Source organism: Benincasa hispida, chromosome 2 (genome assembly GCF_027475165.1).
Source record: "Benincasa hispida cultivar pf3 chromosome 2, pf3_genome.v1.1, whole genome shotgun sequence".
In the NCBI taxonomy this organism is placed as follows: Eukaryota; Viridiplantae; Streptophyta; class Magnoliopsida; order Cucurbitales; family Cucurbitaceae; genus Benincasa; species Benincasa hispida.
This window is the reverse complement of record NC_143479.1, coordinates 1,623,345-1,639,388: the sequence shown is the minus strand read 5'-3', so window position 1 is coordinate 1,639,388 and position 16,044 is coordinate 1,623,345. Positions and strand designations below refer to the sequence as shown.

At 33.8% G+C, this 16,044-nt stretch overlaps 1 protein-coding gene across 2 annotated transcripts; it reads left to right on the top strand.

Moving 5' to 3' along the window:
• The first annotated feature begins 1,059 nt into the window (after positions 1-1,059).
• On the top strand, positions 1,060-10,109 carry LOC120072352 (putative acyl-activating enzyme 17, peroxisomal). Of its 2 annotated transcripts, none has more exons than XM_039024835.2 (14): positions 1,060-1,435; positions 2,350-2,479; positions 2,562-2,830; positions 3,618-3,822; positions 5,177-5,217; positions 5,313-5,438; positions 6,108-6,181; positions 6,695-6,915; positions 7,671-7,765; positions 7,932-8,148; positions 8,440-8,559; positions 8,639-8,737; positions 9,524-9,736; positions 9,833-10,109. In XM_039024835.2, exons 1-14 carry the CDS (start codon positions 1,083-1,085, stop codon positions 9,938-9,940), a joined length of 2,271 nt encoding a protein of 756 aa, XP_038880763.1. In that variant the 5' UTR covers positions 1,060-1,082; the 3' UTR covers positions 9,941-10,109. The 2 variants fall into 2 exon arrangements, with proteins under 2 accessions (XP_038880763.1, XP_038880762.1); XM_039024834.2 differs by having other exon boundaries at positions 1,063-1,435; positions 8,434-8,559.
• The last annotated feature ends 5,935 nt before the right edge of the window (positions 10,110-16,044 follow it).

Sequence of the window (16,044 nt, the reverse complement as noted above, 5' to 3'; positions counted from 1 at the left end):
ATCCCGAAGGAAACACGATCTGATGTTCCACCAGAGGTAGGCATCTAGAGGACATAGATGCCTAACTTGATCCCAGTTGTGGGGTTACTTACTGAGTATTTTATACTCATTCTTTCTCATGTTGTTGTTTCAGGTAAAGGTAGAGATGCATCGACGATGGATAAGCGAAATTCGTGATCGAGCCACTGGGACTAGTTTTATGCTTCCGCTCATGAGACTTAGATTTTCTTTCATGTTTTGCTTAATTTTCAGCTTTGATATTTGAAATCTACTATTAAGAATTGTTTTCAAACTTATTTATTAACATTTATGATTTTTGGGTACCCTATTATTGTTTTTAATATTTGCATTTAATAAAAGACTTTTAAATTTATCTTATTTATTTAGCATTTATTTCAGTGTCGTTTTAAGTTCCATGCATGCATGTATTTAGTAATGACCTAACTTAAGTCCTAGGGAGTCGGGTCGTTACAGATTGTATTTAAAAATATTTTTCGTAGCTTTGCCGTTTAACATAATTATCCATTAATTAAGTTATATTATTTATTCTAGGGTAATTATTTTAAATAATAAAACTATTAAAAATCTTTTCAAGTATAGTAAATTTTTATTGTTTATCAGTGATAGACCGTGATAGATATCTATCACTTATAAATAGTGATATTTTACTATATTTATAAATAAGTTGACTCATTTTTCTTTATTTGAAAACATCCCTTTCTTCTATCATTATTAAATTTAAATTTTCAAATTTTCACTTCATAATTTGTGTTAATACTAAAATTGAAAGAAACTATTTAGCATCAACAATGTAAATATTCAAAACAAAATTGATACAAAATTCAAAACCGAAGGACTAAAATTATAATATATTAAAATATAAGGACTAAATTGAAATCAAACTCGGATAAAAATCTTCAGTTTTTTTTTTAGAGATTTAAATTGAAATCAAATTAAAAATTTAAAGACTAGAAGAGTAAAATAGGAAGGAAAAAAAAAGAAGAAGAAGAAGAAGAAGAAAAACTAGGACAAGAACGTATTTTTCCCAAGAAGAAAATACAAAGAAAATACAAAGCTATACTATGCAACAAAACCATGACAACAGACATGAAAAATGGATGAAACGTTCTCAACAGTTATCTCTCTCAATCTCAGTGACTCTACCGCGAGCGAAATCCCCAATGGATCACAAAACTTTGGACTCCATTACTGTGATCGACATCAAAGCTCTCGGGATTGCTTCTGAAGTTGCCGAGAAACTCCATGGACTTCTTACAGAAATCATACAAAGCTACGGTAATGGCACTCCTGAGACTTGGAGCCATATCTCCAAGCGAGTTCTTAGCCCTGAACTTCCTTTCTCCTTCCACCAGATGATGTATTACGGATGTTACAAACACTATGGTCCTGACCCGCCTGCTTGGATTCCCGAGCCGTGAGTTCCGCTTAATACTTTAGCCTTTTCAATTAAGTCATTGATTTTAGCAACAGCTATGTACTGAATGCTTTCAATTAGCTTTTATGATTACGATGATTATTTTAACAGATGTATTGGGTAATATCGAATTAAGAGGTGCATTGGACTGGAAAACAGTGTTATTTATTAGTAATGTAACCAAACGTCGATATGGGGATTGTTTTACTTGTCGAAATATTAAAGAGGGTGTTTCCAAATTCCAAGTATGTAGCGAAATGGAAAATTGAAGAACGAACTGGTTTTCAATGTAGCAGAGTAAAGATGGCGAGTTTTCTATGGGAATATACTGAATTATAGTTTCCAAATACTGAGAGAGAAACCTCCCACTAAGCCTTTTTCCATGGCTCTATTACTGTGTGGATGCTCTTTTACCACCTCCATAAGATTGTCCCTTTGATAACTTTTTGGTCTCTAGTTTTTTAAAATTAAACTTATAAATACTAGTTCCACCTCTAAGGTTTTTTATGGTTATTTACCAATGATTTCAAAAACTAAACCAGAATTGGAAAACTAAAAAAAATAGTTTTTAATAAACTTACTTTTGTTTTTGAAAATTTACTAGGAATTCAGTTGTTTATTTAAGAAATGTGAAAACCATAGTAAAGAAATTGAGATCGAGAGGAAACAAGTATAAATTTTAAAGACAAAATTATTATCAAATAGGGTTACCAACATCTTGGCTTGGCTATGGCGGGTAATCAAAGATTGACTTGCTTTTCTTAATTATTTGAACTAGCCGCTAGCACTACTGAAAAACGTTATAATCATAATAAATATCACGTGGGGTGTTAAGATTCCTGCAAATTTTTTTTCTATTTAGATTGTTAGCAAAAGATAAAGTGAAATCTCATTTGATTCACATTCGTGATTAGGAAGAATGCGGCGTTCACCAATGTTGGCCAGCTATTAGAGAGGCGAGGAAAGGAGTTTTTGGGGTCAAATTATAGAGACCCGTTATCAAGTTTCTCTTCTTTTCAGGAGTTTTCAGTCTCAAACCCCGAGGTACTATGCGTTTTAAATTAAAGTTTGTAATCGGACTTTGTTTCTTCTAATGTTTGGATTAAACTTGTCTTCTGGTTGTCAGGTTTATTGGAGAACTGTGCTAGATGAGATGCACATAACATTTTCTAGACCTCCAAAATGTATCTTGCAAAGGAATGGATCTCCAGAAAGCCAGTCTCCAAGTCCTGGTGGTCGATGGCTTCCTGGAGCAGTATTTAATCCAGCTAAGGACTGCTTGTCTTTAAATAAGAACAGGAGTTTAGATGATGTAGCAATCATTTGGCGTGATGAAGGATGTGATAACCTGCCTGTGAAGAGATTGACAGTTGGAGAATTGCGTACAGACGTTTGGTATATTACTGTCTACATCATTAGCTTGTATATTTCACAATTACGGGCTAGTGTATTCTGTCTCAGAGTTTTTGGAGTATATGGATCACTATTAAATATCAGCAGGGTATTATAGACTAAGAAGCATGGACACTTTGGTTTGACTAATGTGTCAAAGTGTCCGACACGATGCTTGTTGAATACGTATTGAACTAACACGTATTGAACACTTGTTAGTTCAATACATGTGTTAGACACTTATTGTACAAATTCAAAATAGGATCAACATTTGGTAGACACGCATCAAACACTTCTTACATATACCAAGTCAACACATGTATTACAAAAGAAATAATGATATTTGAGAGCAAAATACATCAAACTAATTTTTTAAGCATAGAAATGAATAAACTCATCGACGTTGAATTTCCTTCTAGTTTAAAAATGATATATATTTTAAAAAATGTATGTTTTAATAAACGTGTCCTTTCCGTGTCTATGTCCTAAATTTTAAGAAATGATGTATCACCGTGTCAGTGTCGTGTCGTATCCATGTCTCATATCCATATCCATGCTTCTTAGATTACAGATGCTAACGAAGTAAATAAAGTGGTAAGTAAATATATTAACTGCTCAATTTAATTGAAGAAATTTTCATGCCAATGTGTCCTGCTTTAGGGAAATGTTAGCATTTATATTTTTTATGACAATAGTAACTTTCAAGTGATTTGATTCATAGATTGCAATACTGGTGCATCACTAAAGGTCCTTTCTTACCAAATAATTCTGCCGGGTTTGAATTTTGTAGGTTAATTGCACATGCTCTTCACTCATTAGGTTTCGAAAAAGGAACTGCAATAGCAATTGACATGCCAATGAATGTTAATTCTGTGGTCATCTATCTTGCCATAGTTCTGGCTGGTCATGTGGTTGTATGCATAGCCGATAGTTTTGCTGCACATGAAATATCAACAAGACTCAATATATCAAAAGCAAAAGCTATATTTACTCAGGCAAGTGCAAGTCTCCTTTAAAAAAGAGATGCATCAAGTCTTGAAATGCTTAAATTTCTGCGGTTTATTGTCTTAAATGTTGAAAAGGTTGAGCTGGGTTTCAGTGGTTTCTTGTTTTAAGTTTTGTTCAGTCGATATAAACTATACCATATGTAGCATGCTGACAAAAATCATCATGACTTGACCTAGTGGTAGGGGGGCATGACCTTGATAAGAGCTAAGAGGTTATCGGTTCAATCCATGATGACCACCTACCTAGGATTTAATATCCTACGGGTTTCCTTGACACCCAAATGTTGTAGGGTCAAGCGGCTTGTCCGTGAGATTAATCGAGGTACATGTAAATTGGCCCGGACACTTGCGGATATCTAAAAATTTAATAAAAAAATGTACCATGCTGTCAAAGCAATCTCACATGCTTGCTAGCTGAGCAAAGAGATTCCTCCATGAAGGCATGGAATGTTAAGATATATTCAAGAATATATGGCTTGTGTGCCTAGGAGGGGATTGCATGATAACACGATGATGAAGAAGGTTCCCCAAATGAGGTTACCTGATATTGTGATCCTTCTCCTCCTAATCTCCAATGTATATTTTCATCCGTGTAAATTTTTTTTTGTCTCTTTGAATCATTTTCAAACTGCTAAAGCTTTTTTATTTTGCAAACCTTTTTCTACCTGATTATTATGCATTTAGAGTGCATATTATGTTGACCAAGTCATGTTTAGTCAAATGCTGCATAGAACAGACTAATAGAGGATTTAGCATGTGCTTGACATGTGATCTTAAGATGATGTTACTTTCTGATGTAGGATGAGATGTAGTTAATATTAATTTAGTTCTAATCTCGGGTCATTAGTACTTAATTAGTACTTTGGTTTTAGTTAGTTCTTTGTTTATTTTATTGTAGAGCGATTTATCGTCTATATTCTAAAATAGCCTCTTCTTGGTGGGCAGTCCATCGTTGATGTTCGCGTCTTTGACCACTGTCCATGGTTTCTTAATCTTACCTTCTTGGAAAAATCCAAAGGCTCTAATACTAATTAATTGATGCAATGGATTTATGATTGGGCCAAGTCCATGCTCAAACAAGGAAGAAAATTCATCCTAAAAATTGTGAGAACACTCTCTAAAAATAAAGTTCTATTTCAAAAGATATTCAGAAGCAAAAGTTCCCTCACAATTCTTGAAAGTGGCTATTTATAGCTTACAATAAAATAAAAAAACAACGAATTAAATCCAAACTACCAATTACACACCAATTAACCCAAACGTAACATCTTATACTCACTCTTACATTTCTGTATTCAATTTCTTCAATTAAAACCTTCTTTATCTTACCTGCAAAATTCAGGACCTTATCATTCGTGGAGATAAAAGCATACCCTTGTATAGGTGAGGTTACATTTTCTTCTTCATGGAGTTAAATATATAGTCTTTTTCCGTTTCCTAAACACTGAAATGCTCCAGTAATTGGTTCAACATTGCAGTCGAGTTGTAGATGCTCAGTCACCTCTGGCGATTGTAATTCCCACCAAGAGCACTGGTTTTAGCATGAAACTAAGAGATGAAGATATTTCTTGGCATGATTTTCTGGAGAGAGTCAAAGATTTGAGGTATGCGTTATTAGTTGTGTTCTTAAGTTGACTTGATAATTAGTTTCTTCTTTTCATGTTCAGATTCTTTACTCATTTCAAACTTTTTATTCCGATTTGACTCTACTTAAATTTCATAAATGATCTTTTATCATGATGTGTACTGCTGCTTTCTGCATTCAGTTCAAGGAGGTCTCTTGGTTATATACTCTTAACATGTGTAGGTCACTTGTTATATTCTAGAAATTCACAGAAACAAAAAATTTCTGGTTGAGCTGCTGTACTTTGTATATAATTGCCCTGTATTAATTTAACAAAGAGTATGCTGATGTTATATTTAATTACTGTGATTGAACCATTCTAGAAAGTTGTTTTCTGAATAATGATTACACTTGTATGCTGAAAAGAACAAATATTTCACTTTCTCTAGATATATATTTGAATATGCTTAAGCCCAGTAAATCATGTTGTGATACAAGCTTTCAATCATGATGGAAGATTGAAAGGGCAATATCGTCTTTTCTGTTCCTGTTTGCAAATTTTCACTATCTTTTTTAAATGACTTGCATTAGTTACTTTCTCCATGAAGTACCCGTTCTTTAAAGCTTCTATAGGATCCCTGTATCATTGAATGTTTCAAAATATCTGATCCTACCGGTACATTATAAATTCTCAATTTAATTCTTGCAGAGGAGTGGAATTTGCTGCTGTGGAACAATCGGTGGAATCATTTACAAATATTCTTTTCTCATCTGGAACTACAGGTTAATTCGGAATTTGGTCCTTAGCCTCTGAACTCGCAACATTCTTGACTTCTATGCTAGTGCATTTCTGGTTTCCTTGGCAAATGCTTTGTTTTATTTGGTTTCAAAATGAAATAATATATGTTGATATATAAAATTTATAAAGGAAGGTATGACGTTAAACTGTATTTGACCTGATTAGAAACAAAACAAACTTCCTCAAACAACCATACATCATTCCATTTACCATATAGAAGAGCAGGAGATTTTTCACGTATACCTCAAATTTTCATCCCAAGAAGTCTTCACTTTAATTCTACCACATCAATGGTTGGATACTTCAGGACTCCCATGTATTCTCTAAGAAGTACAACGCGCGAAGCTAAACAAAATCTTAAGCTTTTCTTTTGTTAGGAGAGTCAAATTTTCATCCCAGGAGGTCTTCACTTTAATTCTTTCAGATCAATGGTCTCACTTGAATATGCATGGTTGAAATCATGCTTATAGGTTTGACCGTGTTTGTTTCTTGGTTAGGAGAGTCAAAAGCAATTCCATGGACGCTCGTAACACCTTTGAAAGCTGCAGCTGATGCATGGTGCCACATGGACTTTCATAAAGGTGATGTTGTTGCTTGGCCCACTAATCTTGGATGGATGATGGGTCCGTGGGTAGTTTATGCTTCATTATTGAATAGTGCTTCACTGGCATTATACAATGGATCCCCACTTGGTTTTGGATTCGTTAAATTCGTACAGGTAAACCCCTTATGATACATTAGGACATTTTTCTTCCTAATCTACTTTTCTTGTATATTTACTTCGAATTTATAGTGTTCTTCAACCAAATTAATGCAAAATGCTTTTGCAATATTTTGAATCAAATTTAAATTGTGATTCCTTGGAAATTATTCCCTTTCTTCAAAAGTGTTAAAATAGTCTGATTTTTACATTTTAGATACAATATTCATTCATCTTTCATTTGTCCTGCCAGAAGTTGGTTCCTATATAAGAGAACGATAAATAAAAACAAAATGCAGTACTCGTTATAGTTAAGAACACCAGAATTGTTGTAAATCTTATGAAAGCCAACAAGGATGCCATAAGTATTGGAAATATCAGTGTACTCTTTTTTTATTTTAAGTTTTCTGCCCATAGAAAGATGAAGCATTTGGCTTGACGTTCAATATGCTGTTACTTTAAGTCAATTGGAGTTCAGTTTCAATGCAATATTTGTTAGATGGTATAATATTAAATTGACCTCATCCATCAGCTTAAGTTGGTATCTGAGCAGGTGGTCCAAGAGGTCCCTGTGTTCAAACTCATGCAATATTATTTCCGTCCCAATTAATATTGATTTGCACTTGTTGGGTCTTCAATACATTCAAACCCAATGTTAGATAATATAATATTAAATTGACCTTCACTCATCAACTTAAGTACTTGGGTAAATTGATGATTTAACCATATCATTTTTGCAATGCACATATATTCATGATTTCTATTTTCTGTAGGATGCTAAAGTAACAATGCTTGGAATAATTCCAAGTATTGTCCGGTCATGGAAAAGTACAAACTGCACATCTGGGTGTGATTGGTCTTCAATCCGGTGAGCCTACAGAATATGCCAACTGCTATTCTTTCAATGTGTTTTTGTTGTTTTTATTGAACCTTAAATCTGCGATCTTTAAGATTATTTTTTTATTAAAAAAAAAAAAGAAGAAAAAACTAAATTAGGTCGGTTTTAATAGTTCACGTTTCTGTGCAACTGCTAGTTGTTTTTCCTCCACTGGTGAAACATCTACTGTAGATGAATACCTATGGCTAATGGGAAGAGCTGGCTATAAACCTGTAATTGAAGTTTGTGGTGGGACAGAGATTGGTGGTGCATTTGTTGCAGGATCACTCTTACAGGCTCAGGCATTGTCTGCTTTTAGCACACCGGGAATGGGGTGCAGTCTTTTTATTCTTGGCAATGATGGTCTTCCTATCGTAAGAACTGATCAACTCTTTGTTTTGATGTGTGGGCTAATTAATGTCAATGGAGTTGAGTTGAAAAGAATTTGAATTTTTAAATTGAATAGTTTTGAGATATTATGGCTTTCTTCTTAATTCTTTTTGAAGCATCGAGATTGCTTTGCTAGTTTTCTCAATTCCCATGCATCAAATTGAAGGGTCTGAATAGTGAATATTGAAAATTGTTAGTTACGTTGTCAAGCTCACCATTTGTACTTTTCTTTCTTTCTTTCTTTCTTTCATTTTTTTACTTCCCTGTAGCCACAGAATATGCCAGGAATTGGTGAATTGGCACTTGGACCTTTACTGTTTGGGGCTTCAAGTACTCTCTTGAATGCAGACCATTATGATGTCTATTTTAAGGGAATGCCCTGTTGGAACGGAATGGTAGGCAATTCTTCTGATGTTACCTTTTTACTTGAGATATGTCTAACACTTTGATCTTACCACATAATTCCCTTCGTAGGTATTGAGAAGGCATGGAGATGTGTTTGAGCGTTCTTCTCGAGGATATTATCGGGCACATGGTCGTGCCGATGATACAATGAATCTTGGAGGCATAAAGGTAGTTTTATTTTAGCTTCTCATGGTAAGGATGCTCTTTAGTTGAGGCTCAATACTAACAACCTATGGTCATGACTTGGGAAAAAGGAGCTTTGACATTGTTGTTGATTAACAAGCCTCCAAAATGATGGGAGTGTTTGAGTCATGACTTGGTTATTATAGTTTGTGAGTTATAATAGTCAATATTTGAGGTGCGGACTATTTTAGTCTTTGTGTGGGATTCAAACTGTGTGGGATTCAAACTGTTTGAGTTTGGGTAGAAAATAGTAAACATTATAACAAAGAAGGGAGAGAATGAGTGGAAAATAATAAATACCGTAACACAAAGGGTTTTGAAATAATATTTATTATAATTAATTATAGGTTATAAATAATTGTAAATACAACTGTTATATTTGAAGCCCCAAACATGGAGTGGGATATAATAACTCACTCTACCAATTTCAAGTTGGGGGCCAAACAACTCTAATATGTTTTTATGGAATTTATGGAATTTAAAAATTCTTCGTTGATTGTCGGATACAAAGCCTAAATACCATAAACACATTTACTTTTTCAAAAGAGGGTAAAACCTCGACACATACTTACATATTACTGAGAAAGGAAATCAAAGACAGTTCTTTAAAGTATAATCGTCATGTAGTCAATACTCTAATATACTGCAAGTTACCACCATGATATTGTTCTTTGGCCAGTGTTGCTGTCCTTTGCACTCGCCTCATGCAGATTTCAAATCTTAACCAAAGAAAACATTTTGTTCATAACAAGATTTGTATCGTTCATGTAGGTGAGTTCAATCGAGATTGAACGTGTCTGCAATATGGTCGATGACAGCATCCTTGAAACGGCCGCCATTGGGGTATCGCCACAGGGCGGTGGCCCTGAACAGTTGGTGATTGCAATTGTATACAAGAATCCAAGTGAAACTAGCTTGGATTTAAATAAGTTAAAGTTGTCTTTAAATTCATCTCTGCAGAAGAACCTCAATCCATTGTTCAGGGTAGGATTTCAGTTAAGTTCATTTTCCATTATGTTAAAAGATAAAGAGTAATTAGTGTTGATGAGTTTACTTCATATTGTGTGATGTGCATCGTAGGTTCACCGTGTGGTTCCTTACCGGTCTCTTCCAAGGACTGCAACAAATAAGGTTATGAGAAGGATATTGAGACAGCAACTTGCTGTAGAACACAGAACAAAGCTCTGAACAGACCTTGAAAGACTCTGAGTTAGCAGATAAGATGTTAAAAGGCCACATTTAATAACGTTTTGGTTTTATGTATTCTGTTTCTTGTCTTTGAAGAACTAGAATGAGAATATGTTTAGTAATTTTTTTTTCTTTTTTTAAGAAAATAAACAAAAAATTGTTTTGACAACTTTTTTTTTTCTTTTGTTCTTTCTAAGGTTTAAATATAATTAATTATGTAATATTAAAAAAGAAACATAATATGCATACAAATATATTAAAAAAAATTATAAAAAACTTACCGTATCTAATAGAAATCAATCTCAATACAAAATTAATAAGAATATTGACAATGTTTATATCTTTCGATCATTGTTGAGGTATTTACCTTAAATGATGTTAACTTAATTTTAATTCAATTATATTATTATGTAAATGTTGTGGTAGAAAAAAGAGTGTACATATTGTAAATTTTAAATTCAAATTTAAAGTGAAAAAGAGTATAGTTTAATTGCCATAAAACTTGTACTATCGACCCGATGTCAAAGGTTCGAATATTCTCTATTCTATCCATGGTCAAAGAAAATTAAAAATTAAAATGATGTATATATTACAAAATTTAAAATTTATCATTCAAATAATATATAAATATTCCTATGACAAAATTAAATAAAATGTAACTATACATATTGCAAGATTAAAAATTAAAAATATATGCAAACATAAACATGGAAAATTAAAGAAATAAAAATAAAATAAATAATATGTGAATAAATATAAAATAAAAATGGGTTGCTTCATCCAACCACGCCAACGACTTTCAAGGACGAGCATAGGCGCTACTGTGGCAATTAGCAAATTTCTAAAAAATATCCATTTCCATAACAAGAGTGTTAATGTATATATTAAGTCTTTATTGTTAGTTATTGTAGGACTTGTTAGAGCTCTTATAGGATTAGTTCTTTTGGAACCTTTTTTGGTTCCTCAGTTTCGTATTTATACCTCACAATTCCTTGTATAAGTTGTATCAGAGAATTACATTTTCTTCATGGTATCAGAGTCCAAAATCAAGGGTTAAATCATTCCGTCTAAATCTTCGTCCCTATCAGATCCCTATGGTATCCGACAATATTTTCTAGTCTCTCAGTCTTTCATGCTTCTCTTTCAGGTCCTCCTCTCTTTCCTCCTGATAGCCTCGTTGATCTTTTTCCTTCGTCTGTCTCTTCTTGTGATACTGAGTTTGAACAATCTACGTTCATCTTTATTGATCCTAACCCAGTACTTGTCGCAACTGTGGAGTTTGAACCTCCTCCTGACCCTGCTCATTCTGTTTGACACTTCACTCTGGTAAAGGCACTTCCTACTTATCTTCAGGATTTTCACTATTTTTCCACTATCGGTTCCTTGGTTGAACCTACCTCTTTTCATGAGGCGAATGCTAACCTATTGTTGCAGCAAACTATGAGTGATGAACTTCAGGCCTTAGACGAGATGCACACGTGGGACTATGTTGACTTGCCTTCTGGTAAGAAACTCATTGGCTTGTAGTAGGTATACAAGATCAAGACTCGTTCTGATGGTTCTATTGAGCGTTATAAAGCTCGGTTGGTGGCAAAAGGCTACTCTCAAGAATATGGGATTGATTATGAAGAAACCTTTGCACCTGTGGCTTGGATGATATCCGTTTGGAGCTTTTTAGCCATTGCTGCAGGCAAACAATGACAACTTTTTCAGATAGATGTTAAAAATGTCTTCCTCAATGGAGCCTTATCTGAGGAAGTCTATATGCAACCACCCCTAGTATCTCTCCTCCTCCTCAGAAGATGTGTCTCCTTCGTCGAGCGTTATATCGGTTGAAGCAAGCCCCGCGGGCTTGGTTTGCAACCTTCAGTTCCGCCATTATTCAACTTGGATTTACGTCTAGTTCTCATGATACAACACCTTTTACGCGTCAGACGGAGCGTGGTATTGTTCTTCTTCTTTTGTATGTTGATGATATGATTATTACTGAAGATGATCCCTAGGCTATTTTTGATTTGCAATACTACCTTGGCGAGCACTTTGAAATGAAGGATTTGGGTTCCTTTAGTTACTTCCTTGGTCTTGAAGTATCGATGAGCTTTGATGGTTACTCCTTGTCTCAAGCAAAATATGCTTCGGACTTATTGGTTCGTTCCAGGATTACTGACTCTGCTACAACTCCAACACCACTTGACCCGAATATTCGCCAGACTCCGTTTGATGGTGTTCCTCTCGAAGATTCTAGTCTCTATCGTCAACTTTTTGGTAGTCTTATTTATCTAACGATCACTCTTCCCGACATTGCATATGCTATTCACATTGTAAGTCAGTTCATAGTTTCCCCTCGAACCATTCACTTTACTATTGTTCTTCAGATTCTTCGCTATATCAAGGGGACTCTGGGACATGATCTTTAGTTCTCAACCTAGTCATCCCTGACTTTATCTGGCTACTCTGATGCTGATTGGGTTGGTGATCCTACTGACCGGCGTTCTACCATCGGTTACTGTTTCTATCTTGGTGACTCTCTTATATCTTGACGAAGTAAGAAACAAAGTGTTGTCTCTCGATCCAGTATGGAGTCTGAATACCACACCCTAGCCGATGCTATGTTAGAGTTGTTGTGGCTTCGCTGGCTTCTTGCTGATATGGGAGTTTCAGCTATGTGCCACTATCCTTCACTGTGACAATCGTAGTGCCATCCATATTGCACATAATGATGTTATTCATGAGCTGACCAAGCATATCGATAATGACTATCATTTTGTTCGACATCATCTCCAGAGTAACACTCTTCTTTTATGAGCTGTTTCTACTTATGAACAACTTGCTGATATTTTCACGAAAGCCTTGTTCCTCGCTGCTTAACAAACTTAAGTTGGTTCCTACCTTACCACCTTGATTTTGAGGGAGAGTGTAAATATATATATTCAGTCTTTATTGTTAAAGTTATTGTAGGACTTATTAGAGTTTTTTGTAGGATTAGTTTTTCTAGAGCCTATTTTTGGTTCCTCAATTTTGTATTTATACCTCACAATTCCTTGTATAAGTTGTATCAGAGAATTACATTTTCTTCAAAGAGATTCAAGTAAATTCAAAGCCTACCAAATAGGGTCAAAATTAGATGGGATGTGTTGATTGAAAATAAGAAGATTGCATCCCTGCCAAATTGAGTAAGTAATGAGCAAGAATATTTTGATTTCCAGCTGGGACAAAAACCTCATCGGCCATGCAAAAGAGAGGTGGAACATTAAAGTAGTGTTAGGTAATGACCCACATACACCTTAGGCTCAAGGCTCACAAAGACACATGGGGAGTTTCATTTTTCATTTGGGGTCAAGCACAAAAATGCCTAAATTTAGAAGGTTGAATTTCAAAAATACCTAAAACAAAAATTTATAGCAAAAATGCCTAAACCGACATTTTAGAAAAATTTCTTAGTTTCCATAAGACAAAACTACCCGTACTTTCAAATTTTGGTTTTTAAATAACATCCAACCAAGTAACCCAATCCCTACAATTAAGGATACCTACTGAATAAACTACAATTGAATATAAAATAATCATTATGTAAACGAAAATAATAACAAATGCAAAAATACAAATTTTCAAATTTTCACAATGAATCCACAATCACATAATCATCATTCGAGTCAACAACCCTACTAATGTCATAAATGTTGGTGTTTCAAAATGTGGATATAAAAACTCTAATTAACATAAACTGTAACTTATGTGTGGGGAAGTACTGAATGACTCAAAATAATGATAAGTTGAATGAAAACTTTAAAACTTGATGTAACTACTTTGTATAAGGTCATAAAACGGAAAACCCTCAACTTTTAGTCATAGAAAAGTATTTAAAACTATTTTACATATACATCTTTTATGTAGCGTAAGTCTCAAAAGAAAAAATGTTGTAAATATAATTATTTATGTGGTATATAAGTGATCGGAAAACTCAAAAGTAAACAAATACACCCCAACTGTTCAATGAATTTGATGGTAAAAGTGAAAATAAGTGCACAAGGTTATTTAAGTGAGCTCCTATAACTAGGTACATCACTAAAGATACTAGATAATGTAAGTGTAAGTATATACCCTAACTTTTGGTCTCATGGAATATACACCAATAACTAAGTACACCCAAGGATCCATATAATATATATGCAAGTATATACCCAAACTCCCTCCCTTGCGAAACGTTAGACATTTAGCATTGAGGAAAAAATGTAAAGAATTGGAACCCTAAACATAAAAGTAATCAAAACCACCAACATCCTTTGTATGTTAAGTGTATTAAAAAAAAAAAAAAAGCACAGATGAATAGAAATAATTACCTGCAACCATTAAATGAAAATTTATGAAAATCTCCCATTGTCTAAGACATATACACTATAAAAAAAGTATTGGGTGTCTTATTCTTCTTCTTCATCTTCGTGCGCTCCTATATCTCCCCCAACTCTTTTCTCTGATGATCTTTATCTACATTTTTACATCCTACCTAAAGTGTCTTTATCTTCATCTACTGACTGGAATCATAAAATGAAAGTATTTTTGTCTCCATGATACTTTTGATTGAGATGTTTGGTTTATCAACGATTTGGAAGTTGCGACTTTAGTTGTTGATGAATTTTGGATTCTAGATTTGAAGAAAAAAATTGTTTTTCTCGTATAACTTCAATTTCAAAAAAGAAAAATTGTATTTAAAATCTTAACTGCCCACCAATATTTTAAGGATTTTGTTGAAGGTTGGGAAATTAAAATTGGAAATATTGAAAAAAAATCGTGTAATGCAACTAAATATAGAAAATATCTTTTAGATTTAAAAATTATTAAATGTATTTACAAGTAAATATAATTTATATATTAAAAAAATAATAATCTAATCACTATAAATTTGTTAAGAGTAGCTAAAATATAGAAGGTGGCTTTTAAATTTAAAAACTGTTAACTATATTTACAAGTAAATCTGAGTGATTTTCAAAAATCAGAATTTTATGATTATCTTATGATTAAACATCGTTAAATGAAACTAAAATATAGAAAACGACGATAGGAGATTATAAAAAACACATGTTCATATAAATGAGGTAGATATGAGTGAAGTGCTAGGAACTCACAGCTCAAATTGTAGATAGTTGATGAAACATATTAGGAAATAGTGAGAGACATGGAGTCAAACTAATATCTTAAAATCAAAATTATCAATTTTAATATTTGTCCATTGTTGGGATTGGTATCCTAATTCTCCCGGAGCCTTGTAGTTTGTAAACTGTACACATTATTATGAATAAAATAAGAGTTATTTTATTTGACATTTACTTATATCTAATAAACAAAGTTCTATGGTTATTGTATGAAAACTTAAGCACGTATATGAGAAATACAAGTGGATCATGCCTTAAGTGATAACCTAAAAAGATCTGTAATATAAGGATTAAGAAGGGATACCTGATCCTGGGGACACTATGAATATGATCTGCTTTGTAGAGGCTTACAAGTGTTGTGAACTACTACAGATGGTTGATCCTGACCATTCATGTGGAGACATGAGAGTAGGGGTGTCCTATACAAAGAGTTTGTATAAGACCGGACCACAAGATGAATAGTCTCTTTATATAACGCCGTTGATACTTGAGACTTACATCTCACCTAAACGACCATAGGTGACATGACCTTAATCTTGAGTGTTTTGGGAACTCCAGTCCTTTGATTAGTATGGGTGAGAGTGGTCAGATTGCCAACTCAACATGCCTACCTTTTTAGGGATTTGTCTGATTTAGGAACTAGGAACTCAGTTACACAAGATGGAATTTACTCATTCCCCGAAGTAAGGGTAAGTTGATAGATTACTTCCTTAAGGGTTGATTTCGGATCTTGAACATAGTGGCTATAATTTCTTTTTGGAAAAGAGGACTCAGTCATAGTAGGACTATGACTTATGTTCATTAGAGGGATCAGTGGTACTTAAAGAGTTAGACGTAACTACAGGGCCATAACGGTATATTGGCCCAACTGTACTTACGAGCGATCTATAAAGGGTTATCTCACTGTTGATTGATTGATATGGACACAAAATATACCTGTTGTAAGGAGAGTGC

Excerpts from the sequence above, each read along its gene's own strand:
- LOC120072352 (XM_039024834.2), top strand. The coding sequence starts at position 1,083 with ATGCAACAAAACCATGACAACAGACATGAAAAATGGATGAAACGTTCT. Across the intron at positions 5,439-6,107 it reads GAGAGAGTCAAAGATTTGAG|AGGAGTGGAATTTGCTGCTG; the intron begins GTATGCGTTATT and ends TAATTCTTGCAG. Across the intron at positions 6,916-7,670 it reads GATTCGTTAAATTCGTACAG|GATGCTAAAGTAACAATGCT; the intron begins GTAAACCCCTTA and ends TATTTTCTGTAG.